Raw genomic sequence first — 20,923 nt, 5'->3', positions numbered from 1 at the left:
AAAAAAATGAATACAAATTAATACTGTCAGTCAACACTAACATCCATGCCCTTTACACAGTAGAAGGAACATTTTTGGATAAACTAGTGAAGAAGTTAGAGAAAAACTGAATAAAATTCACCACTAGAACCAGAGGGAAAACCCTGATAAAAAAACTATTTACAATAGCCCATTTTGGACATCTTCACTGTATATCACAGACTGTATATACAAGATGGACACACCCAACATGACACATCCATTGGTTTCCAAAGTTCCAGTGTCAGGCCTTGAGATGAGAATTTTCACTGATGCTTTCTTGACATGTCAAAACCAAATTTGAGACACCGATGGGCACGTCCCATGTTCAGTAGTGATTTGCGAATCACATCGCCTGCAATAAAACACACCCTACCCTAATTTATGATTATAGTATTCATTATGACTTCATACTACCACTTGAGATCACAACTGAAGTATTTACCGAGGTTGTAGAGCATAGGTATCAAGGGCCATTTTCCTATGAACCTCCATTGTTTGCGAACACAGAAGGCGCCCCCTGCTAGCCTTTAGATAAAATGCATATTTAAGGCACTTCCTCACTGGCTTCACACCTGGAAGCTTTGTCCGTCTTATATATAGTGTGTCTTGTATATTAAGATACTATGTGCAGAATCTGTTTGTCTTAGCTGCATCCTGGTTAGAATTTCTATTATGTGGCCTTACATAGATATATAGATATTGTCCAAATTTATAATTATACCCCAAGAAAGATTAGTAACTCCAACAACAGAAATTACTGTACTGCTCAGATAAACATATACATATATATACAAAGAAAGAACAAAAAGGTGTTAAGAAGCATCGACACACCCCCAAGTATTAAATTGTGTTTTGAAAATACAAAGACTAAACAAAGATTACTCACATGCCACTCTTGCAGCAACACCCTGACTGCCTCTGAGGAGATATAAGGTCTCTTCCAGACACGAAGCTTGGTCCTGATCTGCCCCAACAGATCCAAAACAGTGTGGCGATGCTCTCTGTACTCTAGCTTGATCCCATGATACTTGGCAGTCACTCTGACGCTGGTAAATCTGATGAAGATGCCAACAGAACGTTAAATAGAAACTAAAAAATAAAACCACATCAACTTCAGAAAGTAAATTATCACTTTATAAGATGCTTTTCTCAGTTTAAGCAGTGATCTTGATTACATCCAGTCCCAGGTCAGGACAGCACAAGTCCTTCTATGACTTTCAGCTTAAACTAAGAAATTCATTCATATACTCTTCAAAAGTATATCCAGTTTGTGCATGCATACATTACACAGGCCACTGGAGAAAGTACCCTCACCTCCTCTTGAGCTCATCCATCTTGTCAGTAGGAATCATCATGTTTCCGTACTCATCTATGTTCTGGAAGGACTGGAAGGTCTTCACGTGCTGTGGCATCTCCTCCAGGCAAGCCTACAGCAACAACGAGCAGAGACAGCATGCACATATATATTTATATGCTTGCAAACATTTACATTTCACTGTCTACAAAGAGCCGGGGAAACCAGTTTTTGCTAAGATCAGCAACATTGTTTCCCAGTACATCTTAAAGTTGGAAATGATTACTTTGAGCAGTTCGTGTTTCTCCCTCGCTTCATCAGCAGCACGGCCGTGGTCTTGAGGGTTGCCATCTTCCTCAGCCAAAGCCTCCTCTGTTCTCAAAAGCCAGCGGGCTACTGTGTCCAAGGGGGTTGGAAGACTCATATCTAAAGCAACTTTGTACTCACGGAGCTAGATGAACACACAGAGAAAAGGAAGTCACAAGTAAAGTAAATGTCTTCAAATTGCAGTGAACAAATACACAAATATGTACAAATATACAAGCATTTACAGACAAATATAACACATCAGCCGTAAAGTAACAGATTAGGGTGTTTAAGAGTCTGTGTTGCTATGGTGCTGTAGTGTTATATTAGTACAGTACAGTATTATGACTATAGATCATATTTATACATTTATAAGGTTCTCTAGTCTGATTAAAAAATAACAAAAACTAACCTTTTCTGTGAGAGCATCCCACGCCTCTCTAAGAGTCCGTTGCTCATCGCTCAGTTTTGGGGTTCGTCTCATGGCAGTCAACAAAGGCATGATGGGCCGTCGTTGCTCATTAAAGGACACCAGAAAGGTCTGAAATACCTGAGGGAAGGAAAATACTTTTTTAGTGACAAATTTATAACGTGAAGTCAGTTTATAACATTAAACGCTGTGCCAAAACGTAGACAGGGATAGCTCAGTAGGTAGAGTGGTGGCCCCATGATCGGAAGGTCGGGGGTTCGATTCCCCTGAACAGCTTCCCTGAGGTACCCCTGAGCAAGGTACCGTCCCTACACACTGCTCCCCGGGCGCCCAGTGGCTGCCCACTGCTTCACTGAGTGAATGGGTTAAATGCAGAGAGGGATTTTCCCCACGGGGACCAATAAAGTACACTTTCTTCTTCTTCTAGACGTTTCATAATTTTATTACAATATGATGTAAACGAACACATGACAAAGAAAAAAAAGATAAAAAGTCCTTGGCTCACAAAAGGAATTATTAATGCTTGCAAAAAGAAAAACAATCTGTATAAACAGTTCATCAAAGTAAAAACAAAAGAAGTGGAACAAAGATATAAAGCATATAGAAATAAATTGACTGATATTATAAGAACGAGCAAACAACTTTATTATAGAAGAAGATTATATGAAAATAAAAACAATATAAAAGGAACTTGGGATGTGTTAAACAACTTAATTAAACAAGGATCTTCTGGAACATCATATCCTGAATATTTTACTGATGCAAATGGTGAAAATCACAACATGAGTAATATTGTCGATGGGTTCAATAAATTCTTCATAAATGTTGGCCCTGAACTAGCAGCAGACATCCCGTGTCATAAAAATGAAAATATCAGTAATATAAAATCAAATCCCTTTTCACTGTTCCTCTCAGCTACAAATGAGCAAGAAGTAATAAATATCACATTAAAATGTAAAAGTAAGTCTTCAATGGATTATCATGACATAAATATGTCTGTAATTAAACAGGTTATTCTGAATATTGCTAGTCCCTTAACATATATCTGTAATTTATCATTTCAGTCCGGTTGTTTTCCAAAAAAAATGAAAATTGCGAAAGTAATACCACTATATAAAAGTAATGACAAACACAGTTTTACCAATTATAGGCCTATTTCTCTACTGCCTCAATTCTCAAAAATTCTAGAAAAACTTTTTAATTCAAGATTAGAAAAATTCCTTGAAAAACATCAAATAATAAATGTTGGTCAGTATGGTTTCAGAACGCAAAGAACCACTTCAATGGCGATAATTGAGGCAGTAGAAGAAATTACTGATACACTGGATAAAAATAAATATGCAGTTGGTATTTTTGTTGATCTCAAAAAGGCCTTCGACACAATCAATCACTCAATATTATTGGATAAATTGGAAAGATATGGTATTCGAGGGAAAGCTGGTAACTGGTTAAAAAGTTACCTAACGGGTCGGGAACAATATGTTAGCATAGGGCATTACCACTCAGAGAAACTTGGTATTGCATGTGGTGTTCCCCAAGGGTCAGTGTTGGGACCAAAACTTTTCAATGTATACATAAATGATATTTTTGATGTTTCTCAAGTACTTAAACTCATACTGTTCGCAGATGACACCAACATATTTTTCAGTAGCGATGATTATGCTGATCTTGTAATGACCGTAAACAGGGAGCTAAAATTAATAAAAAAATGGATGGATATAAATAAATTATCATTAAATATAAATAAAACTAAAGCAATGTTTTTTGGTAATTTAAAATATAATATAGAATTACCAATTATCATTGAAGGTGTACCAATTGATAATGTGAGTGAAAACAAATTTTTGGGAGTCGTAATTGATAACAAAATTTCATGGAAACCCCACGTCAGACACATAAAAACCAAAATTTCCAGAAGCCTCGCAGTTTTGAACAAAGTGAAACAATTCCTTGATAAAGATGCACTTCGTACTCTGTACTGTACCCTGGTTCTTCCATATCTTACATATTGTGTGGAAGTGTGGGGAAATACATATAAAAATACAACTAATCCATTAGTCACAGTACAGAAACGAGCACTGCGTATTATTCACAAGGCTGGTTATCTAGATCATACTCACAAACTCTTTCTTCGGGCAAAGTTACTTAAATTCCAGGATCTGGTTAATTACAATACATCCATAATTTTGTATAAAGCTTTTACTAAACTTTTACCGGCAAATTTACAAACTAGATTTGAAATTTGAGAAAAGGTTTATAATGTGAGAGGCTTTGGAGAATTCAAATTACCCAGAACTCGAACAACCCGTAAAGGTTTTTGTGTGTCTGTATGTGGTGTGAAAATCTGGAACAGTCTGAGTTTACAATTGAAACAATGCAAAAATATTCATAGATTTAAATTTCTCTACAAACAGTTGGTCTGGTCACAGTATACTCAATGATGCTGTACGTATGTATGTACATATATGTACATGTGTGTGTAGATATATATGTATGTATATGTATGTGTGTTTGTTACTTGTAGTTATTACTGCCTGTTACCTGTGGTAATGCAATTTATAATTTATATATTCTGTATTCAGTTATGAAGGCTCTAATTGTTGTTTGCGAGCTGCCGTTTAGATGCTTGTATGTGCCCGGGGCTGTTGATGGGTCTGTATGCAATGATGGGCGTAGCTGCGGGAAGTTTATTGTTTTTTTTGTTGATGAGTGAGTATAGGGGTGGGATTTAATAAGTTTTCTTCGTCCCACTCCTTTTTCAGGCAATTTTTGTTTTTTGTTTTGTGCATTTTATGTTCAATATAGGTATTTGTTGTGCCTGAAAATGAACAAATAAATGAATGAATGAATGAATGATGTCAGCCTATTACGGTGCTACTGTGACAGTGTAGGGCATTGTAATGAAAAAATAAAAAGTGTGTTGTATAACTCTTTCCATCTGATATATTAGATCAATATGGTTTCTTGAAAGTGAAGTTGAATCTCAACTATGCTCTTGGGCGCTAACAATGAAGGTTAAAGTCAAATGCTTAGGAATGATCAGGACCCTGACCCGAGTTTCACCAAAAGAAAATCAGCTCGAGCTGTTATTGGCATCTACAATCACACCAAATTTGAAAATGATTCTTGAAAAATGTGAACACTAGCCTGTGTTCACAGTTTGTTTCGTATGTTTATCTGGTAACAAACAGATAAACAAATGAAACTGATAGCATACTCCTTCCCTTCAGGGGGAGAACTAAAGAGAGAGAAAAAAATTACAACTGCTTAACACTGTTGTGCAAAACAGGATCAGGTTGTTGGGAAGAAGAATTAAAATGTTTTATTAACCAAATTCAGTTTTAACTAAGATCTGTGTTATACAGACAGTGCTTATTGTGCCTGTAATTACATCATAGGCCTGTTAAAATAATATCGGGGCCTCTGAATGTGCCAGACATTTACCTAATTTGTGCACTGATACTTAAAAATGCAACACATCCTGATGAGCTCTTGCTAGAAACATACATTATATCTTTCTGAGTAGCTTTCTCCTTCTGTGGAGTCCCATCCCTCCAGCAGCTCATCATAGGCCTGAACCAGCCAGCATGTCATTTCCTGTGCCTTACGGTCAGGTGTCACCTGGAAAGACACAATAAAAATTGAGTGGGTGAGGATGATCAAGTGATTCCAGAATTAAGTTTTACGTGATAATAATGTGGTCATAATGTGAGTGTAATGTAAAGTAAAAAGCAACACCAATCACCAGACACGTTACAGAAAGCTGAATGATAGCGCTAACTAAGTTGATTTTAAGCAGCGCACATACATAAGTTTGTTTTGGCTCCTTGGTTGTTCTTTGAAAATTCATATGAATATAGCAACATGTCACTTTGAAGGAGGTTGCCACCTTTACTGTTCACCTCTTCTCCTGTAAAAGCAGATCACCATCCTGTCATGCAGATCCTGTGGTGTGTAGTGTCTAGGGAACATAGCGTAGTACTGCTAAATTTGATTTGTTTCACTTATATACGCTTAAAGTTTAGTATTGTTAATGCATTTTCAGCTTTCTTTGTGAAATTCCAACAAACTAACTCACTCATATTCCTACAATCTCCCACTCCCACAGCAGAATCAAAAAGCAAAACACAATAGTTAAAAATAGAAAATATCTTAAGATGTCAAATGTCTACAGCAGCTACACTTTAACGTGGTGATATCCTGTCAGAAACCAAAGCTGACAGGTATTTTTATCTGATCTATCGTGAGGCGATTCCAGTACTGCTGCACCACCCCATGAGCGCTTTATTCTTCTCATGGGAGGCAAGAGAAAAACACCCTTGCTGTGGCTTTGGATCCTTTCCCAGAGAACAGGGCAAACTCGTTCAGTGTTGCATGATCAGTCCTGCCTTTAACCACCATGTGATTCGAAGGTAACTTTGGCTCGGAGCAGCTTAGTTTTAAACAGCAGTGTGTTAAGCATCCTCAGAATAAACAACTCCCCTGACGTGTCGTTACTAGATATAAACATCAGCAATAAAATCCATCGTTACTTGCGGGTACTACAAAGGGATTGTGCAGCTGATTGACATTGTGCTGTGATGATTGGTTGTGATGATTGGGTGTACCTGGCGGAGAGGTGAAGCAGAAATAGCAGGGGTGTAGTGGATAGGCAGGTTGATAGGAGAAGGACTTTTAGAAGGGGTCAAATATTGTGTCTAAGGAGGAAAAGGGGAAGGGGAAAGGAGAGGAAATAAGAGGAGAGAAGGGAAAAGACAAGAGAGAAGTGGTCTTCTCAAACACATCAAATACATTTAGCTGACCTCAACTGAATGCACACACGATATTTGATTTCAGTGTAAGAAGAACAGAAAGTCTTATTTATTCTTAACAGTTATAACTGCATTAACCACGTGTGTTCTGGCTGATTTACAATAAAGCATGGAATGAAACATGAACAGATATATAAGAGTTACATTCTGTAGCAGCGTTTGCAGGGCATAAGGTGGCAGAGTGGTATCATAGATGAGCACATGATAGTGTGCCATTCAGAACAATACATTAATTGTTTGAATGGAAAACACACAAGCTGAACAAGGGGAACCAGCCACTGATGACCAGATTACTGTTTGAACATGTCTGTAATTATGTCCACAAATAAGGAAAAACTTTAACTGCACCGATTATTTTGAACAGCTGCCAAAGAAAAAGAGCACAGAAGCCTGATTTAGACTTAGATCTAGGTTTAGATATCTGGGATTAAAAATACCCAATTTTGTTGAAATAAACACTACATGTAAACTTTTACTTATTTGCATTCTTTACTTAAAAATAGGTGTAGTTTGGGTTTGTTTTGCGCTGAGCTAATGCAGTTATAATGCAATTCAAATATATATATATAGAGTGAATTCTGCACCACTGGTTTAGATTGAGATCAGCATTACCACATGTTGACTTGGCACACAAAAGTAGGACTAGATTAGTAAAGGAGAAGTCTAAACTCTACCTGAACCGATTCTTAGACTTAAGGACTACACTAACAACTTTTCTGCAAATGTTTCTGCAGCGTAACCTGATGCCCTGTGTCGAATATAATAAACTCATACAGACCTGCATTTCTTCTTCTGGCACTGGCAGGTCCCTGGAGTACTGAAGGAACTGAGCCACATAAGTCATGATGGACTTCTCATCGGGGTCCCGAACGTCCACATCTGCATCAACATCAGAGTGCTCCATGATCAACTCCACATTGCAACACTACTTTGACATGTTTAGACTAACATCTGAGTGTGTTCTTGAAGCAGGTGGAGTTTAATACTGGAAGCTGAGGAATGGAGGTGTAACTCTTCTGTCTTAGAAACATGAAAGTCTGCTATTAAAGTAACAGGCAGAGCAGATGAAACAAATGAGGGTTTTATGTAAGGCTGAAGCAAACAAGCAGCAAGTGAGTCAGCAGACCGTCAGATCATCTTGCCTTTAGGCAAGCTGGGTACACTCTGCATGCAGTTGCAAACGTGTAAACAGCAACACATTCTTTGCTGCTAGATATCTATGTGAGAAAAATATTTAATAAATCTGATCATGAAAAGAGTGTTTGTAGCAGGCGAAAAGGAGCAGAGAAATAAGCAACTGAGTGACCCAAAGGGAAAAAGCATAGCTTTCCTATAAAACTGATTAAGAAATCCTGTGCAACACATTGCCAAAGTGTGTGTCACTACTGATGATAAAACCATCATTGAGCAATCAATACTGGATATTTTCCCATACTTGGAGTTCTGGGTTGTTGTTTTTAACAAACTTATAACAATACATTTTTTTTATAATTATTGTGATTTTCTAAGTTTTTTTTTTTTTTTTAAAGTAATATATACGTAAAAATGCAATTAAACTTTTTTGGTTTAGCAACTTATTACAACTGTCGGGTGTAATGCGTCCCAATGCAATGGATTAATGTAATCACATTACATTTTTCAGTAATGTTGTAACGTAGGGCATAACTGTGCTGAATTCAGTAATTACATTATAGCTATGATTGTGTCACCGCCTGTGTTAAAAGGTTCATCAGTTACAAACTGATTTGCCAGAACAAGACTATCATACGTAGCCAGCATGTTATTTATATAGTGCCAAATCACAACAACAGTCATTTCAAGGCATTTTATATTGAAAGGTAAAGACCTTACAATAATATCTTCATTGTCAAAAACCCAGAATAATGTTAAAGCTGAGCACATGCTGACCCCAGCCAACAGGCCAGACCCCGGATTTCAACAGCTGACAAAGACAGTGATCAGCAGTCAGGCTGCAGCTTCTGTTTCTGCAGAATCAGTACGGTTCCCTTAATGTCTCCCTCGGACTGGGATTCATCTTTGCTTTGTGTTGTCAGTTTTCTGTTTATATTTAAAGACTAAAAGAAAGAACGTTTGTGTGTCTTCATTAGGATTTGTGTTGGTAGCCTATAGGTTTATATGCCTTTTGCTGGTAATTATGTGCAGATTTCAGGTCAATTTACTGACTAAGGCAAAAGTAAAGTAAAAAAATAGTTAAAAGTAGCGTAACGAATTACTTTCTCTGGGAAGTAACGTATTGTTATTACTTTTAAGAAAAGTAATGAGTGATAGAAAGTGCTTAAAGACACACAACAAAGCATTGAATGCATAGGAGAATGTGCTTGTATAAGTGTGTTCTATAAGTAGCACTCTTGTTGCCATTTCGTATCTGTTGTCATAAAGTGCATTTTGTACTAATCGAGTTCTTCCCCTCACCATCAGGCTCCAGCAGTCGGGGGATCCTCAGCTCTTTCTCTGCAATACGGAAGGCTTCCTCCAGGTTCTGTTTGTTGCTTCTCGTTCTGGCCTTGGATAGGTCCACCAGGTCAGGCCGCAGAGCATACAGGATAGCCAGGAAAACCACTCCACTCCTCCAGCTAGCCTTGAAGTCTTTTACGTTTACTGAACAGCCAGCTCTGAAGGAAAGAAATTATTTTATTACTTTTGTAATAAATGCACTTCATAATACTTCCATGTCATAAAGTATAGACTGGCATGAGTTCAAGTTCAGCAGTTCAAGTTCAGCAAAGTAACAAAAGATTAAATCAAACAAGAAACAGCAAGATTAAAAGATAAAATGCAACCAAAGATCAGAAAATACATTTTTATACAAGAAATGTGTTCACAAACATTTATTTCATTTAAAAAATACATATTTACGACCTATTTACAATAAAAATGTGTGAAAATGTATTTACATTGATATTATTCATCATCTCCAGTCCTATGTGACTCCTTCTGTCTGAGTCTTCGCGTATGGAACCCACAGTACTGGGTCAAGGAAGACTTTAATGTATAAAATATACATATACAGTAAATGTGTTCAGTTTTTTCATGCAGTCTTTATGCTGTTACATAGCCATTGCTCTTTCAAGGCAAAAGCACCAGGATTCTGTAATATTTTGAGCATTTAGAAATAAATACAGAGACTGGATATGTAACAACGAATCAATGTCCCACTCTTCACATAGTAAAGTCCTGATCTGGATTTGGTCTTCAGCCCAGACCTGGAAATGAGTAATAATTCCCAAATGAGGATACATCACTCACACATCATACACTTGGCTCACAGATGACAAGGGGCTATGATCTACCAATATATGTGACTCTATTGTGTTAGTAGACCTTTCTGCACTGAATCATACTTCTTATTAATCTCTGGCTCAATTCCACAGCATGTCTTTGTCCTGTCTTCCTTCTCTCACCCCAACCGGTCGTGGCAGATGGCCCCGCCCCTCCCTGAGCCTGGTTCTGCTGGAGGTTTCTTCCTGTTAAAAGGGAGTTTTTCCTTCCCACTGTCACCAAAGTGCTTGCTCATAGGGGGTTGTTGGGTTTTTCTCTCGGTCTATTATTGTAGGGTCTACATCACAATATAAAGCGCCTTGAGGCAACTGTTGTTGTGATTTAGCGTTGTATGTACTTATTCGAATTGAATTACATCAGTGTAACCCATAATTTCACTACACATGTACGGTGACAATAAAGGGGTATTCTATTCTAAAAACGCTGCTAAATACATTAAGACGCCTGTTTGCCAAATATTACCATTCCCTTGATCAAGTGCTTACTTGTGGCACTGCTCCCGGACCCACAGCAACAGTGCTTTCTTGGCAGAGACTCTAAAACGATGATGTAGTGGTGAGCCTCTGGGAGGAACTGGACTGCTGCTAGCCGAGTGGCTTGAGAAGGTGGAGCGCGTGTCAAGACTGGCCAAAGACTCCATAGAGGACTGACGGGAGTCAAAGGTGAGGGAGCTCGCCAGCTCTTCGATCTAAAATAACCAAACGCCAGTTTGAGTTTTACACGATAGATTTACATTTGGCATTTAGCATGAGGAAATAAAAACCTCATCAAAACCAAAGTAATAAGCAATGCACAACAAAATGGACAACAACAGAAAAGGGGAAGAAAAACAATCTTACATGATACTGAAGAATGATAGTCCATATAAGGCCCAGGATGATGGATGGTTTTCCATCAATAATGTCAGGAATGTGTATGTTAACTAGCTTTATCTGGGGAAAAGGAAAACAGTTTACAGTTTTTCACAGATATTAGAATCAAAATCTAAACACGAAAGTCTGATGGGGAAAAAAGTGTTTGTGTAATCTTTAATTTATTTTTGTTCAATACCAACAATACAGTTTTCCGAATAAAGTTGGTGGTAATATTAAGCCCCTTTAAAAGATTGTTTACCGATTTCTTCTTAAGAAAGGAGAGAGCCTTCTCGATGTTGCTCCTGTGCTGAAACATTCCCCTGCCTCTCTCCCGACTCTGAAAACCACAAAGAGGTGAATCACTCAGATCACAAAAGTTCTTAGCTGTTGGTTGGAAAGCATGAAGCATTAAGGTAAAACTGGACTTACGATGTGCAAGCCACTCATCACCTCCAGCAGGTCCAGCAGTTTGGAGCCATCACGGAAATCATTGAACAGATCTACAACCATGCACGGTGGCCTCCTCTGTCACAAATATACATTTTGTTTATGTTATTTTACAGCAAGTTTCTAGCCAAGTAGCTTCCAAATCACCTCTTATTTTGACTACAACCTATGTGAGCAAAATCAACAAATGAAAATAATATATTTCCAGTATTTTATTTTAGATGCATGAGCTAAATATATATATATATATATATATATATATATATATATATATATATATATATATATATATATATATATATATATGAACAAATACATAAAAACGGTTACTCAGAGAAAGTTATGTATGAAAATATGTTGGTAACACAGAAATCACAGGAATTTGGAAATAATTTCAGGGATGATGCTTCTTAGTAATTATGTAAAATGTTGATGGGACATGTGCAGATATAACTGGTGGAGACCAGTTTTGTAATTTTGCGTGACTATATAACTTTATAGCATGACGCAGTTTTCGAGGCATTAAAGCCAAACAAATTAGTTAAAGTTTAAAGAAAAGACAGCTGTTTGTTGATTTCTTAGAAGCTGACATTTTGAGCATGGGGACATTTCTCTAGATAATGATGTGTACTGTATTTGCATAGTCATGGGCATTATTATTGATAAAATCTTATAGATACACTTAACAGGTTTAATAAAGAAACAATGAATGGCATTAATAGCAAACACTGTACAGTGGATCTGGCAAGTATTCACAGGATTCCACATTTTTTCATGTTCCAGTCTTATTCCAAACTGTAAGAAATTCATTTTTCACCTTGAAATTGTACAGAATACTTCATAGTGACAAAGAGAGTTTGTTTTAAATTCTTGCAAAGGTATTACAAATAAAAACCAAAGAAGGGGTTAGATCTGGATTCTTGATGGGGCACTCAAGGTCATTCACAGAGATTCCCAAAGCCACTCCTTTGACATCTTGGCTTATGTGCTTAGGGTTGCTGTCCTGTTGGAAGAACTTTTGCCACAGTCTGAGGTCCAGAGCGCTCTGGAGCAGGTTATGAGCTAGGATGTCTCTGCACATTTCTTCATTTATCCCTCAACTCTGACTGGGTTTCTAGTTCCAGCTCCAAACAACATCCCAACAGTATGATGGGTCCACCACCATGTTTGACTGTAGGAATGGTATTGGTCAGGTGATGAGTGCTGACTGCTTTCCTCCAGACATGACGTTTGGCATTCAGGCCAGTTAGCTCATTCTTTATTTCATTAGACCACAGAATTTAGTTTCTCATGGTTTGGTGGTTCCAAACTTGGAGCCCACTGTGCTCACTGGAACCTTCAGTGCTGCCAAAATTTTTCTTCCCCAGATCTGTGGCTCAATACAATCCTGTCTGGGAGAACTATAGAGAATTCCTTGAACTTCAGGGCTTGGTTTGTATTTTGACATGCACTGTCATGCATTCTAAATCATGTCCACTGACTTCATCAACTGCATTTACCACACGTGGACTCCAGTCAAGTTGTAGAAACATCTGACAGATAATCAGTGGAAGCAGGTCAACTTAGAGCGTCACGGCAAAGCTATGAATACTTATGTACATGCTATAGTTGTTTGTTTTGTTTGTTTTTTAATTGCAATAATTTTAAGCAAACCTTTTACTTTGTCATTATGGGGTATTGTGTGTTAAAGGCTTTAACATTAAAAATAAGTCAAGGGCTGTCAGTACGTTCCAGATGTGCAGATCCACACTGGCAACACGTTTAGGCAAGTGAGATAATGTTATGTTCTAAATTGTGTGACAGTGTTCAGTATGAATGTGATATAACAGCACACAATAAACTGTACAACTGTGTTTACTTACAACAATGTCAATAAAAACATCCAGGATTTCATGGATTACTGACTACCTGACAGGCTGCAGTATTTTCCTAGCTACAGTAAACCAGATGACTGATTGAATGTCATACATAATTCTAATTTCCATTCCCAAACCAATGCCCTGTGTCATGTAGATCAAGTCATAATTGACTTGCTAATAACTGACTTTCTATTATGTACTCCGATCCCGGCATAAAAGGTCACTTTTGAATTTCTAGGAGGACACAAAAGTTTCTGCACCAAATATTATTCACACGTGATACACATGTGCATGGTTGTAATGTGAGGTATAATGTGACCAGCCCCAAAAGGATCAACAACTATTTCCACCATTTAGCTTACTGGCAAAGTTCCCACCATGCCGGACCTTTGGTTGGGTGGATTAGGTGGGTGTGTTTGGTGGGCCGTCTGTTGCTGTCTGTCTGTGTGCTGTGAACCTTGCTCCTTAATGCTATATTTGTGTATGCAGCCACCACTCTACTGTCCTCTGCTGTGATATTTACAGCTGACCTTCACTATGAAGCAGAAAGAGTCTGTCTCTGCTGAGTCATGTCAGGGGACAGAACCTTTACACAATGCATGTGTTTGACAGCTTTCCTATAACATCTCGCCTCCTTGAAAAGTTTCAGAAGATGCTTACAGTGGAAGTATAATGATTTGATTTTAGCAACTCTTGGACAACTTTTGTCCATGGTGGATCTTTGTCATGAATAAGCTGAAAGTTTACTGAAAGCGAGCCATTTTACTGCTACTTGTGCTTTTCTTTCCATGACAGTTGAAGGGTGCAGTACTGACAAGGTCACTTTGCTGTCAGGAACGTGCGCTTCATATATTATCCATGCAGTATGGAAAAATATGTCTTTTCAAAGGAAATGCACATGACTAAAACTAGCTGCATGGTACTACGTAAAACACAAATACTAATATAAAGGAATCATAATCTTTAAAAGTCATTAGTGAGAACAATATTCAGGACTTTTCATGTTTTCTGCTTCTTCTTTTAGTCTGACAAAGCTAATTATGTGAGAGTGACCAATGGACTCACTGTGTATAAAGTTTTGGGAAAGCATTTTATGTTTGCATGTTACAGTAGACAAATTCTTCAACATGCTGCAGTAGTTTTATGCATGGTTTCTTTCTATTGTGTGCTTGTATCCAGCACACAGTAGAAAGTAAGTTCATCCTTCACACATACTGTTCACACATTTAGGCCTCACCTTTGCCAGCTGAGCATTGACCCAGTTGGTGAAGGTCCTCTTCTGAATCTGTTCTTGTTCCACTGTAGGAAAGGAAGAATCACTGCATTAACTTAGACATTTAAGCAACAAATCACAAAAGCATCATATCTTGGGAAAGGGAGCCATAATGCTCCCCACGAACTGTTTACACTGAGAGAAAATGAGAGTTGGCACAATTCCTTGGACTGCTAATATTATAGAGAGAGCATGGGTCAGGTAGAAAGAAAGTTTAAGGCTTTTCAAAAGAAAGTTTTTTGAAAACTCCAGGATCTATATTGTGTTGTTTACTATAGGTTTCTTCAAGCCATGACCACAGGTTTATAGACAGACAGTTAGTTGTTGTCTTGAAGGAGATTAGTCAAATCTGCATAGAAAATAAGTAGGTGCAACGAGAAGCCTATGCTTAGCATCCAAGTGAAACTGAAGGACATGGTATCTTCTCAGCTATAATCCTTTAGAGCACTCTAAGTCTCACTAATTAACACACTGTATCTCTTTTTCTCCAGTTTGTAACAAGTAATTCAGTGTTACACAAACGTATCATACATAGTTCATGTTGTGGTCAAATGTTTTCATCACCTCATCATGGACATGAATGTCATGGTAACTTTGAGCTTTTAATGATTTTGTTTGAATTGTTCTTTTTCCATGGTGGAATGACTGTACATCATATATCTTTATTGACTTTTATAAACCATGAATTGCGTGCACAAGCTTGAATTTGTTTTGGATTTTCCCCACCGGGTCCATGCAGGGTCACAAATATTCAGATAACAACACTAATAATTGGTTACATTTACACCTAGATTGCAAATGTTTGGTTACCATCAACAAGATTCGGACATAACTTTGGCTGATTCTTAGCAGAACTGGCATGTTATTTAAAATGGTTGAGTTCCTGATGTGGAACAGGCTTTTAAGCATAGTGCATAAATTTTCAATACAGTTGAGGTTGGGGCTTTCCACTATTCCAGAAGTATGATGGTGCCATTTCTAAACAACTACAAAGAGCTTAACTCACAAGACCCAAACAGTCATTCTCAGGTAAGAAGAAATTAGTTAGGATTTTCAGAAACAACCCAAGACCCATTAAGGCTTAAGCCTGCCATGAAGTGGAAAGTGCTAGAACTTCAGTATTCCTGTGACAGTGAAGGCAAGTTTTATATCACCATAAACTGAGAAGGTGTTGACCAAGAAAGAAAGCCCTGTTTTAAAATCAACACCATCAAGTTTGACTGAAATTTAGAGCTGCCCAATGTACCAGAACCAGCTGGTTCTGGTACATTGCACACAATCAATTGCATGATGAGAGGCCTACCTCCAAAGCCTTTTGTTTCACCTCATATCAATAGCGAAACAGTTGAAACTTGAAGACAACTGGGCAGTGACAGCAGGACATTGATTGCAAAAACACATCAGAACTGGTTTTGGAATGGATAAAGCAGGTTAACATTACACTTTTGAAATGGTCCCAACCTTGAACATTTCTGCACTATGCTTGAAAACCTGTTCAATATCAGAAAACCAACCAATTTAATTGAACCCTGCCAATTCTACCAAGAAGAGCGGACAGATATCTAGCCTGAATTATGCCAGAAGCCTGTTTATGGCTAGCAAGAGGATCTGGTTAAGGTGTAGCTTGCTAGGAGACATTTATCCAAATATTACTTGAGCTGTTTGTATACTCCAGACTCTGTATGTATACAGACTCCTGTGAACCTGTGTGGATTCAACAAAAAACACACAAAATAAATTTAAAGCTGTCATTACAGTCATTAAAGATGTATGCTGCACAATCATTCCACCATGGAAAAGCAGCAGTTCAAAGAAATCAAATTAATCAAAGCATCAAACTTATGACATTCATGCCCATCATGAGTGTATGAAAACATCTGACCACAACTGAAGGTCCCCCATGAAACAACATAACCGTAAAGGGGGGGGGGGCATAGCAGCCTAAACAGTTTTATCTGAGCCAACCTTGGGGTTTAAACAATCTGCTTTATTCAGCAGAATGAAAAACATTAGCAGTGTGCAATTCATCTAAACAGTAGATTCTAGAAGTTCACCTATTGCGAAATTAACAAGCATTTGCAACTATAAGACTGCTGCATCCTAAAAGCTGTTTATTTCTTTAGGGTACACCCAGATTGCTATGGGAACACTTTTGGCAGTATTATAAACACAAGTATTTGGTTTGTGTGTTGCCTGAACAAGCCACAAACCTCGAAAAATGACTCATCACAAAATGTGTTGCAAAAACTTTTGGGGATTCCTAAAAACATAATCAAGAATCTCACATATACTGTGATCTAAGAATACTGAGTAGTATTTACATTTAACGGAAGAGTATTATATTTTGTAGGAATTCCCTTTGTTTTCTTTGTTCTTTTTAAACATACTTTATGAAGTTTGTAGTGCAGTTTGTGGGGGTCAACTTGAAAGAAAGGCAGATATGAAATATAAAATTGAGATCAGAGGTCAAATGTGAGATGATATTTGGATGCATCCCCATTAACCAGTATTATTTCCAAAATGTGGCCAATAAAAACAAAAGCATTGTTTTTATAATATAATTTATTTCCTATATGCCTATACATATAGAAAATGAAATATATACAAACAATGGCAGAAAGAAACAATGCACTGACCAGTTCAGCAACACCAAAAGGCCCCAAAGACCACAGAAGGCAACTAAAGGTTAAACAGCTTCACAACATCCAATCAAGAACAACCAAATGAGAGGAGGACGTCTACAAGGGACACCTTAATGAAGAGAAATGTTGAGGATTTAGAGCAAGGTGCAAACCACTGAATACAGTCAAGACCAAGAAGGCCACGTTAGACTTTGCCATAAAACATTTAAAAGGTTTGGCACAGTTCTGTGAAAGATGAAACCATAGTTGTACCAGAAGGATGGCAAAAGTATTGAGAATGAGAGGAACAGCTCATGATCCAAAGCATACCACATTATCTGTTTAACATGGATGTTTTTGTACCTCTTCAGACTTTGAAATTTGCCTAATTCAGTCTTCTTGCTATTGTTCCTTGTCTTACATTTTCACATACAAACAGCATTTCGGAAACTTTATGAAGGGTTTTACTTGACAACAGTGATGTATTTATTTCCCTGGTGGATAATTAGCTAGCTGAGCTTTCCCAGCTAGCAGTTACAAGATTTTAAGAAAACTTGACCTCTGCCTTTGAGCTTGAGATTCAAACTTGTCTGAGAGTTTTAGTAGATGCACCTATGGTATCAGTTTCAACATGCTACGTTGCCTGGTTCTCAACCTATTGCAGTCATAAAAATGCCTGCAATAGGGGGAATACCTTTTCACAGCACTGTATATTGTATTTGACTGGCTGACAAACTTGATTACTGCTCCTAGAGGAGGGGCTTTCTCCTGCTGTAAGAGCCTGCTATCATGTGCTTTCCTCAATCGAAAGCTTCTTGTTCCCTCAGGGTTAATGTGTCTGCAATTTTGACTACTGAGAGCAGGGCCTCCTCTATCTGCTCTGCATGTGGCAAATAGTGTTTTTAAGGACTACTGCATAATGCACAATGTGGTGCATTTCTGCAGTTTTTCAGACATTTCTAAAGGGATACTGGATAATCAGTCAGTTGTCAGTTTATGAAACAAGTCTCTGATTTAAATTAAGGGACTTGACTGGGGTTTAACAATGGCGCCTGATAAGCTGCCATACCCACCAAGACCATCAGGAGAGTACAATAAGGATTACGTAAATAGTTTTTTTTAAAAATAAGATTTCCTATAAATATTTCATGATTTTATGAGCAATTTGTTATGAATTTGTTAAGAATTAATTGTGCTTTATTTCAGCTGCCAGATAACAGGTGAGGAAAATGCTTTATAGTTTATAATGTTTTTTATGTAGTTAAAATGGGCTTTCAAACCTTCCTTACCTGGAAGGCAATTTTTTTAAGTACATGTAAAAAGGGAGCAAAAGTGTCAGAGTTATCGTTTGAAAATGTGTTTATCACAGATGTTACTTCAGTCCTTCAGGCTAAAAAGCCACTCCAAATAAGGGATTTGAAAGGTTGCTTCCTAAATTGCTAATTTTAGGCCTTCTGGACAGCTTTCATAACCAGCAACTGTACAAATGCAAAGCACTGATAGAAAATGTTACCAACAGAATATCACCGCCCCAAAATTAACATATACAGTAACTAGTAAAATTAGCAGTAACTACCATAAAATCATCAGGTTGGCTTCTTATTTCGGTTTCAGCTCAGCAAACTTTTTCTTTTTCATTTTCTTTTCTTTTTTTTGCCTTTTCAAGATGTTAACATTAGCCATCTGCCTTCATGGCTTTGTTGTAGTTTCAGCTACTACAAGTACAATGTTGCTCAGACATTAAATAAAGGTTTAACCTCTGAATAGCAGCCAAGCTTCGGTTTTGTGTTTAATGCGTAATTACATTCTACAGCAGTAGCTCTTCTAAAACGAGACTACTGTAGGTTTTATAAGATCTAAAACTTGCCCCAGTCCTGAGAAGAGAGCGAAGCCTATATATGAATTTGAATACATACATATGCATACTGTATAGGTGAGTTACTATTTACTTCCTACTCAAGACTGGTTTCTTATATTCTGCAGATACTGGACTATATCTGTAAATCTCCTGGTATAGTTTCTATAAGCAGTCAAACTAGGTTTAAGAGTTCCACATTCAAACGCTGCCTACAGTACAGTGTCTTCACACTAAACTCTGCAGTCACTTTCATTCCACACCAATCAACTTCACTACTAGAAAGACAAATGAAAGCAACTTACCCACAATGTGAGAAGTCATGCTGATTGAGCAGGTAGTGTAGTACTAGTAGTATTAGTAAACTCTGATGTTAAACATCTGTTTAAATCAAATGCATTTTTCCCTTACATGCTTTACCAAACCGATTCAACATTCAACACACCCATTGCTGCAGCAGAAGAGATTATATGAAATATGATATGAAATCCTATTGAAAACAATTCTTGTTTAAACCGTCTACAATTCTTGCCTGCAGGGATGCAGGTGAGTTTAGCTGGGCTCCACCTCTTTTAAATGTGACTCACCGAAATTTCATTCCTGCCCAAACACGACCTGGAACAAGCTAGTTCTCCTGCAGCATCCTAAGTACTTTATGCTGCACAGGCTGGAAAACCTGACTCAAATTCAAGCAAACCAAGCAAAATGGAACACGAATTTTGGAAGACTAAGTTAATGCAACCCCAACCCCAGTTAGGTAACTGAAATTTAGCCAGTAGGTTACACAGTGCAGCTAAGCAAAAACGAAAGAAAAAAGAGTCACTCATTGACATAAATATGGTGTTAGCAATAGTGTAAATGTGCATGTCAAAATAAACCCAAAACTGCACCCTATTCTATTTGGCAATGCATAAAAAGATGATTAATGTTGTACCGACAACATATTAAAAAGGTATTTAAAGTGACATCACATGTTCTCCCTAAAACAGCCAGTGGGTATATCCACGATGCAGAACACATCGTGCTCAAGTCCCTGCACCCTATGCAAGAAAATATCCTCCCAGACTCAGTTAACAAGTGTTGAATACACCCAACAATCACACATAGCTTGAGCTATTTTTAGTGACATTCTTTTATCATTACACCTTCAAATATACACAAAAAATGACTTTCACACTCTTATTTTACAAGATGGCTTGTCATGGGGGCGTTGGGCTTACATCATTCCTTCTGGACATGGTGTAGCAGCTGGAAACTACATAACTGGAAAAACATTTACAAGGCTTAAAAAAACACAGTGTTCTAAATGTGGGGAGCAAATGAGCTAAAAATAGCTCTGTGAGGAATGAAGTCAGATTGGACCCAATAAGTTAGGAGAGGCAAAAGAACTGAGGTAGGTACAGAGAAAGAACCACATATGAGCATGTTGAAAAGTCCAAAGATCAAGAGTCAAGGAAGATGTAGAGAAAAAAGATCCGAGAGTCACTCATTTTAAAAAATATAAGCTGCAAGAAAGAGAATAAGGAGAGTGGTGGATCAGGACTGAGAGAGGCTATTAAAAAAGGTGAAATAAGGACAGAAAGATTAAGAAAAGTTATGGAAAAATATGAACAACAAGTGTCTTTTTAGATATGTATTACTATACAGAACAAATATGGTTTTGCAAGTCTTGACAGATGTGTGGTTAAAGTGGGCTACTAATTTTTGTGCTGCAGTCTAGCATTGCTTCCAGCTGATGTCATGGAGATACTCTCTCAAAAAAATCACAATATGTAACCTTGTAATCGTGCCAGCATGCTCATAACGCAACACACATCCTTTTTTCATGCTCACGCCTGTTAAGCACTCAAGC

The 20,923-nt window shown here is 37.7% G+C and overlaps 1 protein-coding gene across 1 annotated transcript in view; it reads right to left on the bottom strand.

Moving 5' to 3' along the window:
- Positions 1-20,923, bottom strand: part of LOC146685524 (uncharacterized) — an 88,749-nt gene that overhangs the window by 59,543 nt on the left and 8,283 nt on the right. The window contains exons 3-15 of the mRNA XM_085441499.1: positions 14,560-14,621; positions 11,446-11,541; positions 11,276-11,353; positions 11,002-11,094; positions 10,648-10,850; positions 9,296-9,495; positions 7,641-7,741; positions 6,659-6,748; positions 5,559-5,672; positions 2,034-2,171; positions 1,602-1,766; positions 1,336-1,448; positions 908-1,076 (exon numbers count right to left, since the gene is read on the bottom strand). Of these exons, the coding sequence (XP_085297625.1) occupies positions 908-1,076; positions 1,336-1,448; positions 1,602-1,766; positions 2,034-2,171; positions 5,559-5,672; positions 6,659-6,748; positions 7,641-7,741; positions 9,296-9,495; positions 10,648-10,850; positions 11,002-11,094; positions 11,276-11,353; positions 11,446-11,541; positions 14,560-14,621 (1,622 nt within the window). The remainder of the gene's footprint in view (positions 1-907; positions 1,077-1,335; positions 1,449-1,601; positions 1,767-2,033; positions 2,172-5,558; positions 5,673-6,658; positions 6,749-7,640; positions 7,742-9,295; positions 9,496-10,647; positions 10,851-11,001; positions 11,095-11,275; positions 11,354-11,445; positions 11,542-14,559; positions 14,622-20,923) is intronic.

This window comes from Copadichromis virginalis, linkage group LG19 (assembly GCF_057382275.1).
Source record: "Copadichromis virginalis isolate Kocher_CV1m ecotype Utaka linkage group LG19, C_Virginalis_male_GT1.1, whole genome shotgun sequence".
In the NCBI taxonomy this organism is placed as follows: Eukaryota; Metazoa; Chordata; class Actinopteri; order Cichliformes; family Cichlidae; genus Copadichromis; species Copadichromis virginalis.
The sequence above is the reverse complement of the archived record's forward strand: the minus strand, read 5'-3'. Positions and strand labels throughout refer to the sequence as shown.